The 22,815-nt window shown below is 43.8% G+C and overlaps 3 protein-coding genes and 1 non-coding gene across 5 annotated transcripts; 2 read left to right on the forward strand and 2 right to left on the reverse strand.

The window, feature by feature from the left end:
• Positions 1-2,507: 2,507 nt before the first annotated feature.
• On the forward strand, positions 2,508-3,200 carry LOC120973528 (uncharacterized mitochondrial protein AtMg00310-like). The gene has a single exon (XM_040399288.1). The coding sequence runs from the start codon at positions 2,508-2,510 to the stop codon at positions 3,198-3,200; it is 693 nt and encodes a 230-aa protein (XP_040255222.1).
• An 8,662-nt stretch (positions 3,201-11,862) lies between these two features.
• Positions 11,863-12,806, forward strand: LOC109744179 (uncharacterized). Its single transcript, XM_020303276.4, has 2 exons — positions 11,863-12,380; positions 12,481-12,806. Exons 1-2 carry the CDS (start codon positions 12,099-12,101, stop codon positions 12,496-12,498), a joined length of 300 nt encoding a protein of 99 aa, XP_020158865.1. The 5' UTR covers positions 11,863-12,098; the 3' UTR covers positions 12,499-12,806.
• Positions 12,807-13,089: 283 nt separating this feature from the next.
• LOC109744178 (protein HIGH CHLOROPHYLL FLUORESCENCE PHENOTYPE 173, chloroplastic) lies at positions 13,090-19,113 on the reverse strand. 2 transcript variants are annotated; one of them, XR_012201867.1, is made up of 16 exons: positions 17,851-19,110; positions 17,255-17,461; positions 17,008-17,169; positions 16,811-16,861; positions 16,241-16,375; positions 16,085-16,108; positions 15,827-15,938; positions 15,206-15,331; positions 15,062-15,111; positions 14,776-14,934; positions 14,592-14,687; positions 14,359-14,474; positions 14,107-14,234; positions 13,844-13,953; positions 13,649-13,729; positions 13,090-13,510 (listed from the first exon to the last, which is right to left on the reverse strand). XR_012201867.1 is itself a non-coding variant. In XM_020303274.4 (16 exons), the coding sequence occupies exons 1-16, from the start codon at positions 17,911-17,913 to the stop codon at positions 13,364-13,366; spliced, it is 1,767 nt and encodes a 588-aa protein (XP_020158863.1). In that variant the 5' UTR covers positions 17,914-19,113; the 3' UTR covers positions 13,090-13,363. The 2 variants fall into 2 exon arrangements, 1 of the variants encoding a protein (XP_020158863.1); XM_020303274.4 differs by having other exon boundaries at positions 13,844-13,957; positions 14,111-14,234; positions 17,851-19,113.
• Positions 17,567-17,638, reverse strand: TRNAQ-CUG (transfer RNA glutamine (anticodon CUG)). Its single transcript has one exon. It is a non-coding gene; the product is annotated as a tRNA-Gln (tRNA).
• Positions 19,114-22,815: the final 3,702 nt, after the last annotated feature.

A 22,815-nucleotide genomic window follows, 5' to 3' on the forward strand; every position in this document is an offset into this window, starting at 1 on the left:
TAATACAATTCTAGCATGAATAATAAACATTTATCATGATATAAGGAAATATATAATACTTTATTATTGCCTCTAGGGCATATTTCCTTCACCTATTCCTTTTTATTTTTCTCTTTTGGCAAGCATCATGTGGTGAGGAAAGATCTAGGCACATATGTCCAGTTGAATATGGGTGGCATGAGTTATTATTGTTGACATCACCCTTGAGGTGAATACGTTGGGAGGCAAAGCAATAAGCCCCTATCTTTCTATGTGTCCGGTTGAAATGTTTTGCTCATGTGTATGCGGTGAGTGTTAGCAATCATAGAAGACTATATGATGGTTGAGTATGTAGAGCTCTTACTTAAACTCTGTTGAATAAGTTGAATTGCAATTGCTTGGTGACTAAGAACATAGGTTGTTGAGTTTCAAGAGAGTTCATTGTTTGAACCTTAACATGTGAATTGGTTGCTACTATAACATGAGAAGTTTTATAAGAAAGAATTGTTGTTATGATGCTAGGAAAAGTGATTGAAATTGTCATTGATCAAACTTGTTCACTTCGCTAGCATTCACACTTCATAAATTATTTCTTTTATCATTTACCTACTCAAGGACGAGTAGGAATTAAGCTTGGGGATGCGGATACATCTCCAATGTATCTATAATTTATGAAGTATTCATGCTGTTATTTTATCATTCTTGGATGTTTTACAATCATTTTATAGCAACTTTATATCATTTTTTGGGACTAACCTATTGACCCAGTGCCCAGTGCCAGTTGTTGTTTTTTGCTTGTTTTTTCCATCGCAGGAAATCAATACCAAACGGAGTCCAAACGCAGCAAAACTCCACGGAGATTTTTTATGGGCCAGAGCAGCACCTGGGGGGTGCCCCGAGGGGGGCACAACACACCAGGGCGCGTCCAGGTGGGTTGTGCCCACCTCGATGGCCTCCCGCACCCCCTCTTTGCACTATAAATTCCCAAATATTCCAAAACCCATCGGGGTTAACCTAGATCGGAAGTTCCGCCGCCGCAAGGCTCTGTAGCCACCGAAAACCAATCTAGCTCCGTTCCAGCACCCTGCCGGAGGGGGGGAATCATCTCCGGTGGCCATCTTCATCATCCCGGCGGCCACCACGATGAGGAGGGAGTAGTCCACCCTCGGGGATGAGGGTTTGTACCAGTAGCTATGTGTTTAATCTCTCTCTCTCTCGTGATCTATATCATGGGCTTTGTTAATATAGTCGGATTATATGATGTTTCTCCCCGCTATACTCTTGTTGTGATGGATTGAATCTTTACCCTTTGAAGTTTTGTCTTCTCGGATTGAATATTCAGAGATGAGAACACATGATGTATGTCTTGCGGTATGAATACTTGAGGTGACAATTGGGGTATCATATTGATTCACTTGATGTATGTTATGGCACTCAACTTGCGGATTCCCAAGGTGACGTTGGGGTAATCTATGCATAGGGGTTGATGCACGTTTTTATTGTCTTTTCTCCGATAGAAACTTTGGGGTCCCTTTGTAGTTCCTTGTGTGGATTGAGTATTATGAATATGAATTTGCTTTGGTGTTATTTTAGTACGAACTCTTGATTAGATCGATCGGAAAGAATAGCTTGCATTATTTTAGTATGAACTCTAGGATAGATCAAACGGAAAGAATAGCTTTGAGGTGGTTTCGTACCGTAGAAACAATTTCTATCTTTTGTTCTCCGCTAATAGGAACTCGGGAGTGATTCTTTATTGCACTTTGAGGGAAAATCATATGATCCAACTATGTTAGCACTGTTGGGAGATTGCACTAGCGAAAGTACGGACCCTAGGCCTTGTTTTCAAGCATTGCAATACCGTTTTTGTGCCCTTTTACTATTTGCTACCTTGCTGTTTTTATTTATTCAGATTATAAAAATATATTTCTACCATCAATATTACACTTTTATCACCATCTCTTCGCCGAACTAGTGCACCTATACAATTTGCCATTGTATTGGGTGTGTTGGGGACATAGTAGATTTCTTGTATTTGGTTGCAGGATCGTTTGAGAGAGACCATCTTCATCCTACACCTCTCACAGATTGATAAACCTTAGGTCATCCACTTGAGGGAAAATTGCTACTGTCCTACAAAACTCTGCACTTGGAGGCCCAACACGTGTCTACAAGAATAAACTTGCGTAGTAGACATCAGGGTCTCACGTGTCGACCGAACAGAGAGAGAAAAGAAAGATTGAAGGGACATTTTTGTGAACATGGGCGTTGTATTACTTAAGCAAAGATCTTACATATAAGGTCTCCCGGATTGTATCCGGAGCAAAAGGTAAAACACACAGAGCAGTAGAGTTCATACAAGGTTTAGCTAAAACATGAGAAGAGACATTAAATTGCCAACAAACATGCTTGAAGACAACAGAGTTGAAGTCGACAACTGCATGCTTGATGTCCGCTACCACAACCCCAACAAAAGATCGATCACGGATAGCACAATTTAGAAGAAAGATGGAAGGGACTTACGTCCGATGTTGGTCAAGGGTGTGGCGCAGGCGATCCCTATATTTGCCATGTCCATGTTCTATCTAACAAAAACTTTCTGTGTTGAGCTGAACACCATGATCGGTCGTTACTGGTGGAGCCAACAGGAGAACGAGAACAAGATACACTGGGTCGGTTGGCCGAAGCTAACAAGATCGAAGGGCAAAGGAGGACTTGGCTTCAGGGATATCCACGACTTCAATATTGCCATGTTGGCCCATCAAGTGTGGCGGCTGATCCAACAACCAGAAAGCCTATGTGCACAACTCATGAAGGCCAAGTACTACCCGAACTGTACAGTGTTGGAAGTGGTTTTGAGTGCCAATATGTCATATGCATGGAGGACCATAACACATGGTATTGATCTGGTAAAAAAGGGTGTGATTTGGCGCGTCGGCGATGGGCAGAACATCCATACCTGGGATGATCCGTGGATCCCTAGAGCCTGGTCGAGGAAAGTCGTAACACCCAGAGGGGGTAACCTGTTGACCAGAGTGTCAGAGCTCATTGACCCAACCACGGGAAGGTGGGACGAGGAACTCATTAGAGATATGTTTTGGGAGGAGGATGCCACCTTAATTCTTCAGATACCGCTACGTGACGGGACCGAGGATTTTATGGCCTGGCACTTTGATAATAAGGGCGTGTTCTCAGTTAGACAAGCCTACAAACTCCAATGAGTCTTCTCCGAGCACCTTGCAGATGGCCAGGGTGGTGAACCACAGACGGTAGGTGATTTGAATGGTGGAGGCGAAGTGAGATGGAAAAGAATCTGGAAGCTACCCTGCCCGGGGAAGATTAGACACTTTGTGTGGAGAATAGCGCATAATACGCTTGCCACCAAGGACATTCTAGGCAGGAGGGGAATGGATATTGAGGACCACAAATGCTTTATGTGCAACTCAAGGCACGAGTCAGGGAAGCACCTATTTGTTGAATGCAACGAGGTCAAACCGGTGTGGAGGAGATTGAGTCTGGAACATGTTAGACAACAACTAATCGAATGTGCTTCCATTGACGAGACCCTGGACTTAGTGTGGCAACTGTCCGAGAAGGAGAGGTTGCAGGTGAAAGATCGTCGATGTCGCCTAGAGGGGGGGTGAATAGGCGCTTTAAAATAATTACGGTTGAGGCTTGAACAAATGCGGAATAAACCTAGCGGTTAATTTGTCAAGCACAAAACCTACAACAACTAGGCTCACCTATGTGCACCAACAACTTATGCTAAGCAAGAAAACCTACTTAGGTGATAGCAAGATATATGACAAGAAACAATATGGCTATCACAAAGTAAAGTGCATAAGTAAAGGGCTCGGGTAAGAGATAACCGAGGCACGCGGAGACGACGATGTATCCCGAAGTTCACACCCTTGCGGATGCTAATCTCCGTTTGGAGCGGTGTGGAGGCACAATGCTCCCCAAGAAGCCACTAGGGCCACCGTAATCTCCTCACGCCCTCGCACAATGCAAGATGTCGTGATTCCACTAAGGGACCCTTGAGGGCGGTCACCGAACCCGTACAAATGGCAACCCTTGGGGGGGTCACCGAACCCGTACACTTTGGCAACCCTTGGGGGCGGTCACCGGAACCCGTCAAATTGCTCGGGGCGATCTCCACAACCTAATTGGAGACCCCGACGCTTGCCCGGAGCTTTACACCACAATGATTGAGCTCCGAACACCACCAACCGTCTAGGGCGCCCAAGCACCCAAGAGGAACAAGCTCAAGGGTACCAAGCACCCAAGAGTAATAAGCTTCTCAACTTGTAACTTCCACGTATCACCGTGGAGAACTCAAACCGATGCACCAAATGCAATGGCAAGGGCACACGGAGTGCCCAAGTCCTTCTCTCTCAAATCCCACCGAAGCAACTAATGCTAGGGAGGAAAATGAGAGGAAGAACAAGAAGGAGAACACAAAGAACTCCAAGATCTAGATCCAAGGGGTTCCCCTCACATAGAGGAGAAAGTGATTGGTGGAAATGTGGATCTAGATCTCCTCTCTCTTTTCCCTCAAAAACTAGCAAGAATCCATGGAGGGATTGAGAGTTAGCAAGCTCGAAGAAGGTCAACAATGGGGAAGAACACGAGCTCAAAGGATAAGGTTCAACGGGGAAGAAGACCTCCTTCTATAGGTGGGGAAAAATCCAACCGTTATGCTCACAGCCCGCACAGAGCGGTACTACCGCTAGGGCGGTAGTACCCCTTTGAAAAACAACAGCAAGGAGGCAAAAGGCCAGTAGAACCATCGGAGCGGTACTACCGCTCGTCCCCACGGTACTACCGCAAGTGGTAGCGGTACTACTGCTTGCGAGCGGTACAAAAAAATACTTCCGTGCCTACATCCGCTGAGCAAAACACGAGATTTTGGTCCGGAGCGGTACTACCGCTCAGGAGCCGCGGTAGTACAGCTCTGGAGCGGTACTACCGCTCAGGAGCTGCGGTAGTACCGCTCCCAAGAGCGGTACTAAAAAATTACATCCGCAGCAGCCCCTTTAAAGGACACCAAAACTGACACAACTTCTGCAAACGGACTCCGAATTCGACGAAACCAAGTTTGTTGGAAAGCTAGCAAAAAGGGCTAACACAATCTTGATAGAAATACCAATAAGAAGCAAATGAGAAAAGGCCCAAAAGAAAATGGTGAGAACCCTTCCTCGGATAAGATAGGTAAAACTTCCAACATCGAAAACATCATAGAAGACGCATGCAAACTCCGTTTTCGATGAACTCAAGCTTGTCATCAAGATGACCATAAGCTCTAAGACTCACAAAGAGAACCAAAAAAGAACCAAGAAACATGATGCAAGGATGCAATGGTTTGAGCTCTCGACGAACGATACGATCAAGCTACTCACTTGAGAGCCCCCCTTGATAGTACGGCTATCGATCCTATAACCCGGTCTCCCAACTACCACCATGAGACCGGTAAAATAAAAAACCTATCAAGGGCAAACCTTTGCCTTGCACATGGTCCACTTGAGCTAGATGATGACGATCTTGACTCCCTCAAGTTGGACCACCTTTCTTGATAGCGTTGGCTCGATGAAGACTAGATGATTACTCCCCCATAGTCCACTACGGGTGAGCCACTCTTCGGCACATCTTCACAAGTCCATTGTCACCACAATGGACGGCAAGCTTCAAGCACTTGATCTCTTCGTGATGCTCCACTTGAACTTGCACACGGTAATCTTGATGACGATCACCACTTGATGTCATCCTCTCCATGGGTTGAGTGATATCTTCCTCTTGACGCAAGCCCATGAACACGTACCTAACCCCACATAGAACTCTCACATAGACCATGGGTTAGTACACAAAGCACAATGGACAATGCTTACCATATCATGGGATCACTTGATCCCTCTCGGTACATCTTCTACGCTTTGTGAGTTGATCAACTTGATTCACTCTTGACTTAGTCTTGATCAACCTAGAATCTTTCCAACTCTCTTCATTTGGATGATGTCTTGAAGGTAAACATGAATGATCACACAATCTTCTTCTTCAAGACATGCTTGCAATAAGCTCAACTCTCACATGACCAATCTTTGGTTAATTCCTTAATAGCACCTTGGTCAACGCAAACTCTCCTTGAAACCAACACATGTACTCCAAGAAAAGCCTATGGACAAAACCTTCAAATATAACTCAAGGCAACCATTAGTCCATAGAGATTGTCGTCAATTACCAAAACCAAACATGGGGGCACCACATCTTTCAATCTCCCCCATTTTGGTAATTGATGACAATCACTTTCAAGAGAGTTTATATAAGGAATTATGCATCACCATGCAATGCAACAACCAATGATGCATGAGTAAGAGATGCAAATGCTTAGGAACAAAACCAAAGCAAGAGGAGAGAATTCTCTAAACTTCTCCACAAAACTCTCTGAAACTTCTCCCCCATTGGCATCGATTGCCAAAATGGGAGAAAAGCTTAGAAGGCCAATATAAATTATGTTCCTCCATAATTTGTGTATTTCTCAACAAGAGAGTGGAATGCAATACACAAGTTTGACGGTAAATACTAGAAGGAAAACAAACTATATTTAGGCCTAAAGTTTACAAAAGAAAGATACGCCACAAAGACATAAGAAAGAGAGAAACAAGCACAAGCAATCAAAAGATACCAACATTTTCAAACATTACAAAAATTGAATCTACATGATAAGTTTTTCTTTCTTTTTGTTTGTTCGTTTTTTTCTTTTCTTTTTTTCAAAACATTCCAAATATATATATTTTCAAACATTACATTGGCTAAATATTGAATAGTTCCTCATATATTTAAAAATTGTTCATGTGGTGTAAAAACAATGCACATGCAAGTTTTAAGAAATGTTCATAGCATTAAAAAAATGTTGTGACATTTAAAATGTTCACATGTTCCACAAAAATGTATGTGATATTTTCTAAAATGTTTATACAATGTAAAAAATGTGTGTAATTAAAAAAAGGCCGCACCTTTCAAAAGAATGCACCTGACAATTTTTAAAATGTTAAGTGTTTCAAAAATAATTTCATGACATAAAAATTATACAAGTAAAAATGTTCACAAAGTTTTAATAAAACGTTTTGTATCATTCAGAAAATTGTTTCAATGTTTGTTTGAAAAATGTTCAACATGTATTCATAAAAAATTCAAAACCATGTATTCAAAAATTGTTATATGTATTTAAAATTTTCCTCATGTATATAAAAAATGTACACATGTGTTGAAAAAAGGAGAAAATAAAAAAAGAAGAAGCCAAAGAGAATTGCAGCGCTATATTTAAATTAATATGTACACTTGTTAGGAAAGAGTGACAAATAATGTACGTAAGATTATTAAACCTTTCTCTTGCAACAGTGGGTCTATCTGGTACAGAATTTGGTAAGACAAAAATTAAGGGGGAAATAGCATGGCAAACTAAAATAATAGATCGAGAAAATCAAAAATAAATATGACTCTATGAAGCTACATAAATAAATACGGAGTTGCTCAATACACAATAATATAACTTTAAAGTTCATGACATTAAATGTTCAAATCTCTAAATTAAATATCAAAGTTATGCCATTTATTCTAAATAAAATATATGTTCAATTCTAGCCATGCGAATGCGTAGGTGCATGAGATTTTTTAATGAAAAAATAGCATGGTAAACTAAAAAATAAATTTTGAGAAAATAAAAAAATACATATGACCATAATAACCTACAAACATTAAAAAGGAGGTGCTCAACACACAACAATATAATGTTCCGAACATTAAATGTTGAATTCTGCAAATTTAAATATCGTGATAGCTCTTTTTTCTAAAGATATATGCAATTCTATCGGCTCAAATGCCCCGGTGCACCTACTAGTTAACAAATTAATTAATCAATCATGTGCTTGTTTTAAGGTTCATGCAGTTCCCATGGAAAGGACCACTGGAGCAATACTCTGGTTGCATTTAATACTTAGCTAACCATATATCAAGCAAAAAAATGTAAATGCAAGTTTTAAGAAATGTTCATAGCATTAAATAAATGTTTGTGACATTTAAAATGTTCATGTTTTTCAAAAAATGTATACGACTTTCATAAAATGTTTATACGATGTAAAAGATGTTCAGCATTGAACAAAAAGGTTTCCACCTTTCAAAAAAATGGACATTACAATTTTAAAAATGTTACGTGTTTGAAAAATATGCTTACGACTTTTTTTAAAATATACAAGCAAAAATATGCACATAGTTTTAATAAAATATTTTGTATCATTCAAAAAATTGTTTCAATGTTTATTTGAAAATTGTTTAACATGTATTCATAAAAAGTTCAAAACCATGTATTAAAAATGTTATGCGTATTTAAATAATGTTTTAGCTATACACACACACACACACACACACACACACACATATATACACACACACACACACACACACACACACACACACATATATATATATATATATATATATATATATATATATATATATATAATATACAATGTGTATGAAAAAAATAGACATCAAAACATATGTTTGAAAAAAATTGTTCATAATGTATTTGAAAAATTATAAACTTGTATTAAAAAAATGTCCTGATGCATATAAAAACTTTACACATGTGTTGAAAAAAGGGGTAAAGAAAAAAGTAAGAATCCAAAGAAAACTGTAGAAAGAAACATAGAAACCAAAGAAAAAACAAAATGGAAAATAGAGAAAAACCAAAACCTTGACGAAAACTGATGCAAACAGTGAAAAACGATAAGAAGCCACAAAGAGAATAAACTCCTTCACAGCCACAGTATTGGGCCACGCCAGTAACGCCTCACTAAAGGCGAGAAGGTACTATGCCTCGCAAGAGAGCTCCTTTTAGACGCCCGCGTGCGTCCAATAGTCAAACTTTCGCTGATGATTCGCGCATACAGGACTACCCATTTCTGGGCGTCGAATGGATGTACAGGAAAAATAAAAGCTCACGAGCAGAGTCGTACCCAAGACCGACTGCAAAGCTCACACGAACCAACCCGCGGTTCAGATGGTTAGGTGGACAGTGGTATCCCCAACCCACCAGGGTTCAAATCTTGGTGCTCGCATTATTCTGGATTTATTTCAGGATTTCCGGCGATGCGCTTTTTGTGGGAGGATTTCGTAAATCTCAAGATGATATGTCGGCTCAGTCTCTCGGAGGTGCTCATAAGGGTAGTGTGTGCGTGTTTGCGTTCATAGGGGTGAGTGTATGCGCGTGTATATGAGCGCTTGTGTCTGTACTGATGCTCAAAAAAAGACTGCAAAACTCACGTGCTGACAAGAATGCAGCGCTATATGAAAAGTACTATGTACATTGGCAGATCCGTATTTCTATAAATGTTTGAAAATTGTGAACACATTTCTAAATTCGAGCAAACTTTTAAAATGTGATAAATTATTGAAAACATGACAAAACTTGAAATTCGAAATGACAAACAATTTTTTAATATACATTGAATATTTTTGTAATATACGCTAAACAATTTAATACACACTGAACATTATTGTGATATACGCTGAACAAACATTTAAATACACATTGAACAGTTTTGTGATATGTACACTAAAAATATTTAAATAAACATTGAATTTTCTTAATATAGGGTGATATTTTCACGGTTGGATTCCTCCTCGCGTCGAGTTCTTCAAAACTAGATCCCATGTTGATAGGTTTTGACGAACTTTTTTTCACGAAAAAAACCGGATGAAAAAATCGAACCGGGAGCATGGTTTTTCCTTTTCAAAAGAGGCATGACCGTGCCTCTCGTGAAAGCACAACCGTGTCTCTCGCGAAAGAAAGAAAAACAGAAAATGCGTTTTTTTCCGTTTCCCAGAGGCACGGCCGTGCCTCTCATGGAAGCACAACCATGCCTCTCGCGGAAAAAAAAACCAAAAAACGTGTTTTTTTCATTTCCGAGAGGCATGGCCGTGCCTCTCACGAAAACAAAATCGTGCCTCTTGCGGAAAAAAATAAAAAATGTGTTTTTTTTGTTTCCGAGAGGCCCGGCCATGCCTCTCGCGAAAGCAAAAAAAATAGAAAACGTGTTTCTTTTTGTTTCCGAGAGGCCCGACCATGCCTCTCGCGAAAGCAAAACCGTGCCTCTCGCGAAAGAAAAAAAATGTGTTCTTTTCCAAGAGGCATGGTTGTGCCTATCACAAAACCAAAACCGTGCCTCTCGCGGAAGGAAAAAAACGCATTTTTCGCGCAAAAAATTCAAAAAAGAATTGGTCCAAAAGCCAATGAAGACCGGTGAAAAACCAAAATGTCAAAAAACCGATAAAATGTTTAAAAAGCCAAAAACTCGTGCGGAAAAATAAAAAAAAATCCGGAGGGAGCGTCCAGTGTGCGACATGTGGTAGCGGCTGAGAGTGCGCCAAGCGACGTGCTCTCAGCCCACCCGCAAGTGATTGTTGCGAGGCTCCCGAAGGAGCGCTGGTCAAGTAGTTGCTCTCGCTAAGCTGTGATGTGTTGTTTTGGGGCCTTGGTTGGTTGGATGCATGGCTGGCGCGCGCGTTCGGGTTGCGGCCCAATAGAAATTGGGTTTAGCGGGTTATTCCTATTTATAGAGCCCATGAGTAAAGAATTATACCAAAAGTCTTCATAGTCCTATAGTTAGGGAGATAGTTGATAGAATCAAGAATTTTGAGATTTGTTCTTTTGGTTTTGAAGGTAGAGAGTCGAATTATGAGGCTCATAGTCTTGCTAAGTATGTGCTTTCACTTCATTAGGGTAGCCAGATGTGGCTTGGATTTTCGCCGGATCCATTATGTATCCCCCTAAACATTGATCTATAAAGCTAGGATAATTCCCAAAACAAGAGTAGAGCCTAGGAAGAATAGTATCAACTATAAAGGAACTTTTATGGTATCATTTTCCTCAATAGAAACTAATTCCAGGTCTTAATATAATCCCCTAAATATCTTTTAGGGTTTAATCAATTAACACAATTAGTATAATAACTCCAAAAAAATTAAAAAATTCAACTCTATATAAAAGGAAGAAGTGAAACTAATCACCTGAAACAATCACTTAAAGGTCCAAGAGGAAGAGTTAGAATTCGACATGAAACCAGAATGCGAACGGTCCTTTTTTAAGACGGAGAACGGGCTAAAATTACAACAAATACACATGACACAATCTGGCTGGACAAAAAGAACGACCGGAACCAAATGGAAAAAAACACGTCTGATGACTAGGCACTCCCTATGTGTATTGGGGGCTAAATGCTTTGGTATACACCCAAATTGAATCAAGTTACTTCGAACTATGCTGTCGGAAATATAAATGCCATGTGAACCAATATGTGGTTAGATGATTAGAGGGGACAATGGTATCCCCAGTTGACTAGGGTTCAAATCCTAGACTTGACGCCGGTGCTCGTATTTTTTAGATTTATTTAAGGTATTCCGGCGATGTGCATTCAGTGCAAGTAGAAAAACATATATATTACCAAAAAAGTAAGCCCTCAAAAAATACGAAAAAAGTACTCATCAAATAAATAGGAATAAATAAAAAACAAAGTAATGCACAAAGCATTTTAGAACAATGCAGAAAGCTCAGCGAGCCGTTTTTCCGTCGCCGGGTCCGTGCATTGTACGGCCCCCCGTCTTTAAAATTAAATGCATCTGTCGCCGTAGTTCCGCCAGCCATCGCCGTCACGTGATTCAGGGATCACTTTACCCTCACAGCGATGCGTCACATGAAAGAACGCAAGCAAAAGGCCCATAACTTCCAACTCTGCCTAGTCACAAAAAGGTAGCAGGAGCTAAACGGACCTTCAACCTAATGGCGAACGCCCTGTCCTAATCATGCGGCCATGCGCATCGACCACGACTCACACTGTCACACACACACACACACCCCTAAGTATAATCATGCCGCAGCAAGAGAGAGGGAGAGAGATTCTTCCCGTTTCCTCACTCCCATCCCCACTATCTCCCACCCCACACACGCCGTGGGCACCTTGCCCTACAGCCAAGCAAGCGCAACGTCCCACCTATCTCGCCTATCCATCCAAAAACATCCGTCCGTCTTGCACCCCCATGCATTCGTCCGTCTCGATCAGCACAGCATGCCGACATCGCCGCCGTCGCTCCTGGACCTCCTGAGCCCCTCCCCTCCTGCTCCTGAGGCGGCGGCGTCGTCTGGACACGGCGGCGCCACGGTGGTGCAGGTGGTGCCGATGGACGTCTCCGAGGAGCTGCTGGGCAAGTTCATGGATGCCAGCGAGTTCGGCTTCGACTACGACAGGAGCGGCCTCTGGTCCCCGCTCGTGCTGCTGCGGCCGGAGGTCCTCGCGCTCGCCTCGGGCCGCGCCAAGCGCCCACGCCCGCGCCGGAGCTGGAGAAGGAAGGTTAGTGACACTGGAAGTGCTAGCTGGTGAGACTTGAGACCTGAGAGTTGAGTCAGATGCTTTGCTGATGTTTCTTGCCTCTTTTTTCCTGATGATGCAGATGTTTTGCTGCTGGTGACATGCAGCATGCGCCGTTTGTGTTTCGGGCAATTGGGATGTTCATAGATCATTCCGCAGTTTAGGGAGACTTGCTAATCGATGTATTTACGCGGACATTACTACTTAATTAGTTCTCTGTAAGAAAATAGGGACTTTAACCCTGGTGTACTTTGGGCCGGAAATGATGGATGGACTGCCCATTTTCACCCTCGAGTGAATAAGGAAATATAAACATACGCATGTCATGTGTGTGTAGTTGATCCCGCCATTAATTGTGGTTGGATCCGGCAACGCAAAGTAACATCAATAAGTGCGGATTTCCGATTCTCTTGCCGAGGGTGTTGCTGTTGCCAAACCTTCTCATAGTTGGGTATGGTAAAAAGCGGTGGTAATTACTGTATTTTGAAAGGAGGCTGGAGTAACTTGTTCTTGTCTGAAAATCGACTGATATCAATGTAATCTGTACTCAGACTCCCAGTTAATGTCCTGTTCTGAGATCTGAGGGCATTAATCTTCAGATCCACAGTTGCAAGTTGCGCAAATGAAAAATCATGCAGGAAGAATGAATAAATGTCATCCGGAGGCGAAGGAAAGAAGCCATGCACAGGCAGGAACTGTAAACCTCCTTTTTTCTATGCACTGATGATTCTCACTTCACATTACCAAAACGGTCTACCTAGACAAATTACCTATACTACAGAATCAGTGGAAACAAAAGCAGTAAATTACCAGGAAGCTGCTCTATGACAATCCCACAGCCTAGCTCTACAGCCACAAGTCCTCTGCAGTCTCATGGGGACTTCTTTTCTTTTCTATATACTGAACATAAAGCACAAGCAAAGTTCACTCTTGAAGCAGAGGGCATTCCGCATTCGACGTATTCTTCAGACTAGAGCAGGTGTTCCTTCAAGAGCCTCTTTACCCGTGATGCCGTCTTTGAGCTCTTTGAAGTACACTTCATAGTCCTTCTCAGGAGGAGGGTTCGAAGGATCGATCACAAACGGTTCACTAAATGGAACGGTGCTCTTGACCTGATCACAAAGGTACATCAGTTAGCTTTCTTCCTGAGATAATAAATAAACAAAAGTTTCACCTTTTTTTTTCTTTTGTAATTGTAAAGTCCTACTGCCCTACGTATCTTTTTCGCAAGTGGGTTGCAGAAATTTAACCTCAAAAGTCTTCCCCACTGCACTCGGGCTTGCTAGAGCCGCGACACAAAGGCGGGCAACTTCTTCCCGTGATATCTTTCCCTGAATATTATTACAGTAGTTGTTAGATGTGCAATCATTTCGGTGTGTAACAAGGAGAAAAAAAGAGTGACATGGAATTTCATTTGGCAATCACACAATGCTGTCTCTGCTTACAGTGATATTATCCCCCTGTTCAAATATGAGGTCAGCTCCAGCTGGTTCCTCAGTTAGAGCACATGGCCGCACGATAGTGTAGGGAACACCACTTTCCCGAATTAAATCCTCTCCCTGAAAGCATTCAAATGTCAAGCATTTGCGTGCAAGCATAAGTTCTTTGCACGTGTAAGAGATGATATGGGCCTACATGTGCAAGCCTTTAACTTTACCAAAAAATAAAATTTACTTCAGATAATATTTTAACGACTAATATAAGTCACATGCCTTCAACTTGTAAGTTAGAATGGAACCAAGCTCTTTGTTCATGCGGACGGCGGGGGGTTGTTTGCTTAGATCTAGCCCTGGCCTTTCAGGTCTTGTAACTCCTGCAGAGCTCACATGAACAAACCTGCAAATCAAATAAACAACATCATTTAGTCTTTATGAGCTATGTAGAACTGGAAAATAAAGCTAGTGATCACCTATTCTAATGTCCTGATATATCTAGTACATAAAAAAAACTTGTTGCTCACCTTGGAGTAATTGGCTCATTTATGTATGCTCTAATGCTTGAAAACGGAAGCTCAAATTGACCTTCTGCAAATGTTGGGTTGAGCTTTCCGTCGTATTCAAACTTGCTGAACATGAGCTACAAAATTGTCACACCAAATAAATTTAGATGAGTGTTTTGGGTAACTCCTAAAGTTTACACAGGAGCACACATACAAAAAAGAGAGAGAGAGATTTAAAAAAAAGGAAGGGATACCTGCAGTGCAGTGATATTGCTTGCATCAAAGGGTGGAGCATCAGTTGCGGTACGGGCACGAAATACCGGTATCAGAGAAGAGAAAGGTATTCTAACCTGATACATACAGGGATACAGAATACAGTTGTTGTCATTGAAACAAACAATGAAGATATTTGTTCCATGATGAATTAATACAACATACGCTTTGCCATTCGCCCTTTGTGGTGTCGAAGCTTGCAGTGTAGCCAATAGTATCCCATTCGTAGCTAGTTCTTATGATAAGTTTGTACCTCCGGCCATCGCCCTTAACTCGTAGTTCAACACCATCGTATGCCGACAGGTCCTCGGGGACGGTAAAATTCTGCAGACATACACAGACCAGTTCAGATAAAATACTTGATTGCTTCCAGTGACAAAGCACACAACTAACAATGATATGCATGTATGAGTAATTTCCATTACTGAAAAAAATATGTGGCAATAAATACCTTTGTCCTTATACTAGTGAAGCCACCGTTATTTGAAGTAGACACGGTACCTAAAAAGTCCATGTGCAGACAGCTTAGGCTAATGACTACTCAACGGAAGTCTTAACATTTCATACACAATTAAAAATACAGGAAACCAAATACCTTTGAATAATCCAGTTGCTTCACCAGTTTCACTTCCTGTTGGTTGGATTTGGAATGCACTTTCACTAACACCGCCCATTACAACATCGTCAAGTGCTCCCCACACAAACTTTCCACATAAATTGCCTACATCAAAATGACCAACATGTTGTATGAGGGAACTTAAAAACATTCTGGAAAGAAAATAAATACACTTATGTAGGTCAGGAAATGATTTACGATACTTCTATTAACGAATTTACAACTTATCCAGTCAAAACTAATTATTTTTTTATCAATATAGCCAGTGTAAATTCCAAAAAGTGGATTTCTTGCAGCTTTGATAATCAATTTCATCACATCAACACATATAGGACTATGCTTTTTCTATTTGGAAAATGACAGGTTTAGGATCATGTGGACATTAAGAAGGCAAAGATTCCAAACCAAGTTACAAGCCCAAAATCAGCAGAGTCGGTTCACTGGGAGTCCCGTTAGGAAAAACTTCAGAGCAGCGAAGCAGAAAGCCAGAGTATGACTTGAATGGAGGGTATTGCTCACCCCGCTAACACAACAGTGCCGGATTACGACGAATATGACTTGAATGGACAATTCATTTTGATCAAGCAATACAAGGTATACCTTTGAATCCAAATAGCAGTTTCCCTTCGCTCAGCCCAACACTTTCCTTTACAGCATTAATCAAGTTTTGCATACCAAGGTACTCCACCATTTCAGGTGAAGGTCCTTTGATCTGGTTGGCAAAACAAGTATAGTGAACAGGAACTTTAAAGAGATGGAATGAATATAAGATTCGGGCTGTATGTTAAAGGTTAAGGATGTCATAAATCAAGTGTTACTTATTATACATGAGACGAGAAGATCTATTGATGACAATACCTCGGGTTCAAAAAACTTGATGCCCTGCATGAATATAAGATGAAAGTGTCATTCTGTGCACATGCAGTTTTGCAATCCTGTTAGCACATGAATATTATAGATTTAGAGTAGATGGTTGAAATCGTCCAATTTGGCCAATGGATGCAGATGACTTACTTGCGAATACTTCTGCCTGTCCGGTGTATCACCTTCCTTTGGCCCTACTATGACTGAAACTGCATTGATGACTTTCTTAATGCCTTTGAAGTACTTAGGATCGAGCGTGTCTCCCTTTGTAACATCACCTATGATCTGCAATAAAAATTCATATATGGATGACATGATGCTTCGCAGTTAAGTATTGACTATAATATTAAAAAAAACATGTGCCATAAGCAGAGAATTTAGAGGATCCATTGTAGATATATGCATCATGTATATTATATATCCGTGTCCGTTGCTACATGAAGAATGTCAGGACAGTGAACTTCAAGTTTCATTATCAACAATTAACAGATTTTCAGCACCACAAAAAGAACTGAAAGTTTTTTGGAACATGCGACAATGAGGTAGGCAATGGTATTGTCATTACTAAATAGAATACTATGTAATGTCATTGAACACTGCAGTCCTCATTATCTGTGATATATTGTTGCTTGATCTCTCTGAACTAACCGTCTAACCGTAGCTGATGAAATATCCCGCAGCGAAACACGGTACATAATTCCACTAACATAAGTGACCTACCAAGTCCACATCTGGCCCCAACATTGTCCTCGCCTTCTCCGCATTTCTAACCTGAATAAAAAACGAAATAAATATTTGAGAGACGGAGCTCGAAGAAAAGCGAGAAAATGAAATGGAACAGCGAGCAGCATACTCCCTGATGGAACCAAATGCCATAATGGATAGATAGTTGACAAAACAGAAAGTAGGTGGAATACCAATACTCGGACAGGCACCCCCTTCTTCCGTAGGACATCCACAACTCTTCGCCCGACACCGCCGGTAGCTCCAGTGACAAGCACCACATCAGAAGTCTCTGCTTTCTTCGGCGCCTCGGTGGGAGCAGAGGCTGTGATGCTGCTCATTATGGACTCCACAATCTAGAACCAAACAAATGCATGAGCACAGGCTCAGAGATACACAAGTTAACAGAAGAGGGAAGATGTCGAGTTGGTGACACAAGACCTTGAGAGGGTTTGGAGGCCCGTTGAAGAAAAACAGAGTCTTGGCAAACCTGCCGATGTCCCAAGATTGCTTTCCGGCCAAGGCGATTACTGATCTCCGGGACAAATGCGATGATGTTGGGCTGTAGATGATTTGGGAGGATGGCTTTGAACCGAAGAAATGTGCCTTCTGAGTTGTTCTTGTGGAGCAACTAGCAGCGAATTCACCCTGAGAATGAGGAAAAAAATGACTAACACGTTACAGTGATATAATTGGTACCAGTAGTAAGCATTGACTGAATTACTGAGCTGAGCAAAAATACAACAAAAAATAAGGTCCCACCGAGACTTGAACTCGGGTTACTGGATTCAGAGTCCAATGTCCTAACCACTAGACCATGGGACCATTTTGTTCTACGAATCCTAGCAGGGCTTAATATTCTTTTGGAAAACGTTCGCCTCGTCCTATTGATTAAGAAGAATTAATTTTTCTGTCATCACCAAGAACAGGAAGAGATTCACGCATGAGGACTCGAGAGGGGGAAAACCTGGCCGGTTTCTGAAGAGCTTGCGCAGGTCAGGAGAGGAATGGATTGAGGAGGGAAAGAGCTCACTCACCCGGGGATTGGCGAGGACCGGAGGAGAGACGCCGCAGCAGGAGGAGGAGGAGGGGCAGCTCATCTTGGTTCTCGGACGGACGGACGGCGCGACGACGGACCACGCAGGACTGGAGCCGGGGCAGCTGGTGCTTTATCGCACGGCGACGATGGCGATTCCGATGCTACTGGAACTGGAGGCGGGGCTTGGACCGGGAGAGACCCCCGCGGCCACACAAAATCATGTGGTCTGGTGAGCCCACGTGGCTCAGCCTGGAGCCTACGAGTAGCTCGCCCGTTTGCGAGCCGAGCCAGCCGGCTTGCTCAGTGCCACAGGCCGCTGGGCAAGCCTCGGCCCGAACCGGCACGCTGCAGTTTTCCAGGATTAGCCTTCTATTTTTCTGATTAAATAGCATAAAACTACTACTACTACTTTATAGGCTAAGGTTTTAAAAAACTACCGGTTTTTAATTTTTCTCAGATAACTACGAAGTGAGTGGTCGGCTGTTTCAAAAAATTCTGATCGTCTAATGCTTTACTATTGATCGTGATTATAATAGTTGGGCCCGGCACGTAAGAAAACTGATTGTTTGACCGTTAATTGACATGTGGGGCCCACATGTCAGTGTCTCTTTGTCATAATCTAATAAAAAAAGTCAATAAAGCATTTGGGTCCCTGTAAACATTTTTTTAAAGCAATCAGGTCTCTGTAAAAATTGAAAAAAGCAATCAGGTCCCTGCAAACTTAAAAAAAAGCAATCGGGTCCCTTGCGTGCTCAAGCTCGAGAGGAGCCGCGCCACCGCAGAGCTCCCTCACGCGCCCATCAGCGTGCAGTACGCGCCGCCGCGGACCTCCCTTCGGCCGCCGCCTCCTCCTGCCGGTGAGCTCCGCCTGGAGCCGCCGTGAAGTCCCAGCCGCGCGACCTCTCTCTCTCTCCTCCCTTTTTTTGGGCGCGGCGGCCCGAGCCCCTGGCCATGGCGCTCGGCTCGCGGCAGCGCGTGCTCCTGGGCGTGTTGGCCTGAACCCTGGCCATGGCGCGCAGCGTCCCTTGGTCCTTGCTCATGGGCGCGGCTCGTGGCGCTCCTGGGCACGGTAGCCCGTGCTCCTGGGCGCGCTCGCGGCGTCCCTTGCTCGCCTTGCTCCTGGGCGCGGGGCGCGGCGACCCTTGCTACTGGCGCGAAGCGCGGTGGAGGTGGTCGTCAGTGAGTGGTGCAGGTGCTGGAGGTCGGGCCTTCGCCGGGAGGAGGAAACGAAGAAGAAAGAGGCAGGGGGAGAAGAAACGGTAGGAGTTAACGGTCAAACAAACGGTCAACTAATTAGAGCTCTGACGCATGGGGCCTAACTGTCATAATCGTGATTAATTGTAAAACACTCTGTCATCAGGGTTTTTTGAAACAGCCAACCACCCACTTGGTAGTTATCTGAGAAAAATTAAAAACCGGTAGTTTTTTGAAACCCTAGCCTGTAAAGTAGTAGTTTTATGCTTTTTTTTTTTACTTTTCAAAGCATGTTAAACCTATACTATTGTACTCCCTCTGTTCCTAAATATAAGTCTTTGGAGAGATTTCACTATGGACTACATACGGAGCAAAATGAGTGAATCATACTCTAAAATGCATCTATATACATTCGTATGTGGTCCATAGTGGAATTTTTACAAAAACTTATATTTAAAAACGGAGGGAGTAACATGTACTCCCTCCGTTCCAAAATAGATGGCTCAACTTTGTACTAACTTTAGTATAAAGTTGGGTCATCTATTTTGGAACGGAGGGAGTAGCAGTGTACATTGCTAAAAATGATTAGGCCTTCTTTGGTTCGTAGGTGTAGGAAAGGTATTGGATGCAACTCACTTGCATTCATCGGAATCGTTATAATATATATAGTACATGTCTTGTGTGATAAGTCAACTAACCCTATCAAATCTTTAGTAGTTAGGTTGTACATGGGTAGAGATAAGAGAGAGATAATTTGGAGATATATGCGGATATGTCACGTTCAACCACACCCCCTCCCCCCAAGAGTTGAAGCGTCGGTGTGGGCACTGCAAATTGGTGCCCTGTTATAGGGCTGTTGTTAGAGTATAAAAATCAGATGATGCAAAATGCACTTTTTAGTGCCCAATAAGAAATTTTTGCTCTGAAATTGACATCTGAGCATGGGCACTTTGTGCACGTTATTTTGAAGTTTCAAAAAATGAATTTGTACGGCTTCAAAAATTCCAAATAATTATGTATAGACACGTATAGCAATACAGTATAACGTGGCAAAATTTCACCAATATACGCGCTGGGATGTGAGAGATAAAAAGACAAAATACATGCAAATTTGGGGCCAGTTTTTTTTATTTTGGGCCGAAGTTTTTGTCTTTTTTGTGCAGCGTATAATACAACGTATTTTCGAACGAAATTTCACACATATCTAGACCAATGCATGCGTATTCATGTAAAAAAATCAAATCTTTTCAAAAAAATTAAGCACATGTTTTGGGGGTTCAAAATGCTCCGCTGCCCCATGTTCTGAAAATCTGCTTCATTTTTGTATGCCTGTTGGAGATGCTCTTATGCCACTCAACTACGTGAGCACTCAGCGCGATCACTCTTTAGTCTTTGTAGATCCTTTCAGTGTTAGTGTCAGATTATTTTTGTTTAGTATTGGATTCCTTTAAGCAAAGGAGCACGTGATGAAGACTTGAAGACCCCATGCCAGATTCTTTCATTGCTTTTGAGCAGAGCGAAGCAACCGACGAAGGTTACCAGCAGGAATCAGTGAGGTGGGGTACATGGCAGCGTCTGGCAAACGCACGGAGAATATGTTTAGGGCATCTACAGACGGACTTTGCAAATGAGTGGTCGCGCTTTAAATAATGCATTTTTCATTTGAATTTTCTTTTCTTAAAAAGGAGGATAATCCACGGCTTCTGCATCAGGACGATGCATGCAGCCATGTATTATTAATAGAGCAAAATCCAACAGCCGAACACCATTGACCAAAAAAAAAACCCCGAGACCATATACCTCGCGACAGTAACTCCCTAGATAAACACTAACCCTATGATACAAGACACAATATAAACAAAAAATACACAACTTCTAGGCTACCCCTTTAAGAAGAAATCGTCGCACGTGTGCCGATGATGGCGAGTCCACCACAATGTTGAACTTCGGATTCTTATCTCCAAAACAAAGCTTCAATCCATCACCTTCAGCAAGGACAGGACGCAGGCGCACGACGACATAGCCTGATTAGAGATCTTGTGTTTCCCGGAGTGCATAAGCTCGTCATTGAAGCTGTCTGTACCATCCGCCTTTATCCTTCTACCGACACCCCGATAGCTGGATACCTCAGGAGGAGACAACGGAAGACAAAGACGCCCATACCGCCTGCCTCCCGCTACTGTCGCACCACCTTCGATCCGACAACAACAGGCTAAACTTGACACATCCGCCAGAGCCGTCGTGCATCACCAGCCGGTAGCACATCCACCCGTGGCTTCACCTGTCAACGACAAGCACCGCCCGACAACTCCAAGAGAGGCTCGTGTGTCACCTGTCGAGCCGCATCGAACCCGGTCTGTTGAAGGGACGTCCCATACAGTCACCAGCCTCAGAAGGCCGTCACCATCTCGAGATCTGGACTCCGAGTTGCTCACACGACCCCGAAGTTCGCCATCTTTGATGAAGAGGGGTCGCCGCCCCGATTCCGGGCGCTACAGGAGCACCCACCGTTGCGCCAGCCGCTGTCGTCATCCATATAACAGCAACCGCCACCGCGATCCCGCATCAAGCGCCGTCGACGCCAGACGAAGCTCCGGCCGCCACGCGCGTCCTGTGACGAGCCCGCAAAAGGGATCCCAAGATCCGTCGCCATCGGCACCGCTACACGGACCCACCACCTGGCCCGTCATCCCCGACGGAGGGGACGTCGCCATCACCATAGTCGGATACGGGGTCAGCTGTCGCTATCGCCACCGCCAAGACCAGATCCGGGCTGGACGCCGCTGCCGCCACCGCCACCGGCCACGCCCAGCCCCACCTCCATCTTCTAGCCACGTCCAGCCGACCGGCACACCACGCCCAACCGATCCACCCGCGCTGCCAAGCGCCGCCGTCAGGATCTGTCATGCCATGGATCCGCAAGACACCGTCGCTGAAGCCGTCGTCTCGCGCCACCCGGGCTCGTGCGAGGAGAAGGGGATCCCCGCCGTCGCCTACCCGACCGGATCGGCGGTGCACGCCGCCCGCGGTGAGGGAGGGAGCTGGAGGCGGCGGACTATGAGCGGCGGCTGGGGTTCACCCCCTCGGTCGCTCGCAGAAGCGACGCGAGAGGGTTACACGAGGGGGTTCCCTCAAATTAGAAACCTCAAATCCATATTATTACATGCAATGTAGCAAACTTTAAATGGAGCTTCTTCGATCGTCGTGCCCCTATTGGACGGTCGGCTGCACCCCCCAGCGTGTTGGTCCGGTTGACGGTAAGGTAGAGTAGGGCATGAGACACGAGCTGACTCATGGGACTCAAGGCGCCGTCGTCTCCCATGGCCTACTCTTTCTTGTCGGAGCCCGGAACCCATTGGACGCTGGTGGACGTCAGATCGATGATGGATCCGTCCTAGGACGAGCCGGTGACATCCACCACGACGCGGTTGCGGCACCCGGACTGCTGCATCATATGGGGAGCCAGAGTGTGCGACTCTGCCTCGCCGACATCCACCGCCGCCTCCCGCGTCCGCTGCCTCGCTCGGCGTGCACGACGTGCCATGTTTTTGTCGCACGGCGCCAATGGTGCGTCCCGCTGCTCGGCGCGCCAACAGAGAGGTTGCGCGTCCACCACCGCGTTCGGACACCAGATGGACCACACCATCTTCAGTGAGGCAGCGACGGCACACGTAACACCAAATCCATGCACCATTTGGGCGGATGCTGGATTCCCGATGGAAGGAGAACGAGCGCTGCCTCGCACGGGCCTCCTCTCGGGAGCGGCGGA

This window comes from Aegilops tauschii, chromosome 2 (genome assembly GCF_002575655.3).
Source record: "Aegilops tauschii subsp. strangulata cultivar AL8/78 chromosome 2, Aet v6.0, whole genome shotgun sequence".
Classification (NCBI taxonomy): Eukaryota; Viridiplantae; Streptophyta; class Magnoliopsida; order Poales; family Poaceae; genus Aegilops; species Aegilops tauschii.